The sequence below is a fragment of the Motacilla alba genome, chromosome 6 (assembly GCF_015832195.1).
Source record: "Motacilla alba alba isolate MOTALB_02 chromosome 6, Motacilla_alba_V1.0_pri, whole genome shotgun sequence".
Classification (NCBI taxonomy): Eukaryota; Metazoa; Chordata; class Aves; order Passeriformes; family Motacillidae; genus Motacilla; species Motacilla alba.
In genome coordinates, this window is record NC_052021.1 from 21,866,969 (window position 1) to 21,867,710 (window position 742).

The following is a 742-nucleotide window of genomic DNA, read 5'->3' on the forward strand; positions in this document are numbered from 1 at the left end:
GGGCCGGGAGCCTCGCAGGAGCTACGCAGCACGGCGTGAACGTAGTTGTCGGCGGAGATCCGCGCGTCCGCCTGGCTGCCGGGCGCTGCCATGGGGCTCAGGTAGGAGAGCTTTTCCTCCTCCTCTTCCTCCTCGCCGTCGGAGAAGCGGGCGCCGTCGGCGGCCGCCAGCAGGCAGGCAGCGGGGTGGAAGTGGTGCTCCAGGTGGTGCGGGAGCTGGGCCCCATAGTGCGGGTCCTGCTGCTGCTCCAGGTTGAGGATGTCTTTGACAGAGAAGGGTGTGGAGGTGACGGGGCTCGGTAACATCATCGGGGCAGCGCAAGCGGCCAGGCAGTCCCGCGGGCCCGGCGGCGCTCGGGCGGCTGCTCGGCGGGGAGCGCCGCGCCCGGTGCGGGGGGAGCAGGCAGCGCCGAGAGACGAGGGGCCGCGCCTGCTTCTGTCTAAGTTGCCTCCATTAGCTCGGCGCTGGGGGTCTGCGTTTTGTTACAGCTTCTGCAGGGACAGCCAAAGGCTCGGGAGCCTCCTCTGCCCCGGGCCGGCACGTCACGGCAAGGAGGGGCCGGGGGCGGCCTCGCCATTGGAGAGAGGGGGAGGCAGAGCCGGCCCCCTGCCCGGCTCCGGCCGCCCGGCCAGAAATAGCAATGTATTAAGGCTGTGCTCAGGGAGGCTGCTTCCCCGCAGAGCGCCCCGCCGGCCCGGCACCCGCCCGGCGGGCGCGGGGACGGTGCGCCGGGGTCGGGGTC

The 742-nt window shown here is 72.2% G+C and overlaps 1 protein-coding gene across 1 annotated transcript in view; it reads right to left on the reverse strand.

Annotated features, from left to right (window-relative positions):
* Positions 1-456, reverse strand: part of NKX2-3 (NK2 homeobox 3) — a 3,875-nt gene extending 3,419 nt beyond the window's left edge. The window contains exon 1 of the mRNA XM_038140870.1: positions 5-456. Within this exon, the coding sequence (XP_037996798.1) occupies positions 5-308 (304 nt within the window). The 5' untranslated portion in view covers positions 309-456. The remainder of the gene's footprint in view (positions 1-4) is intronic.
* Positions 457-742: the final 286 nt, after the last annotated feature.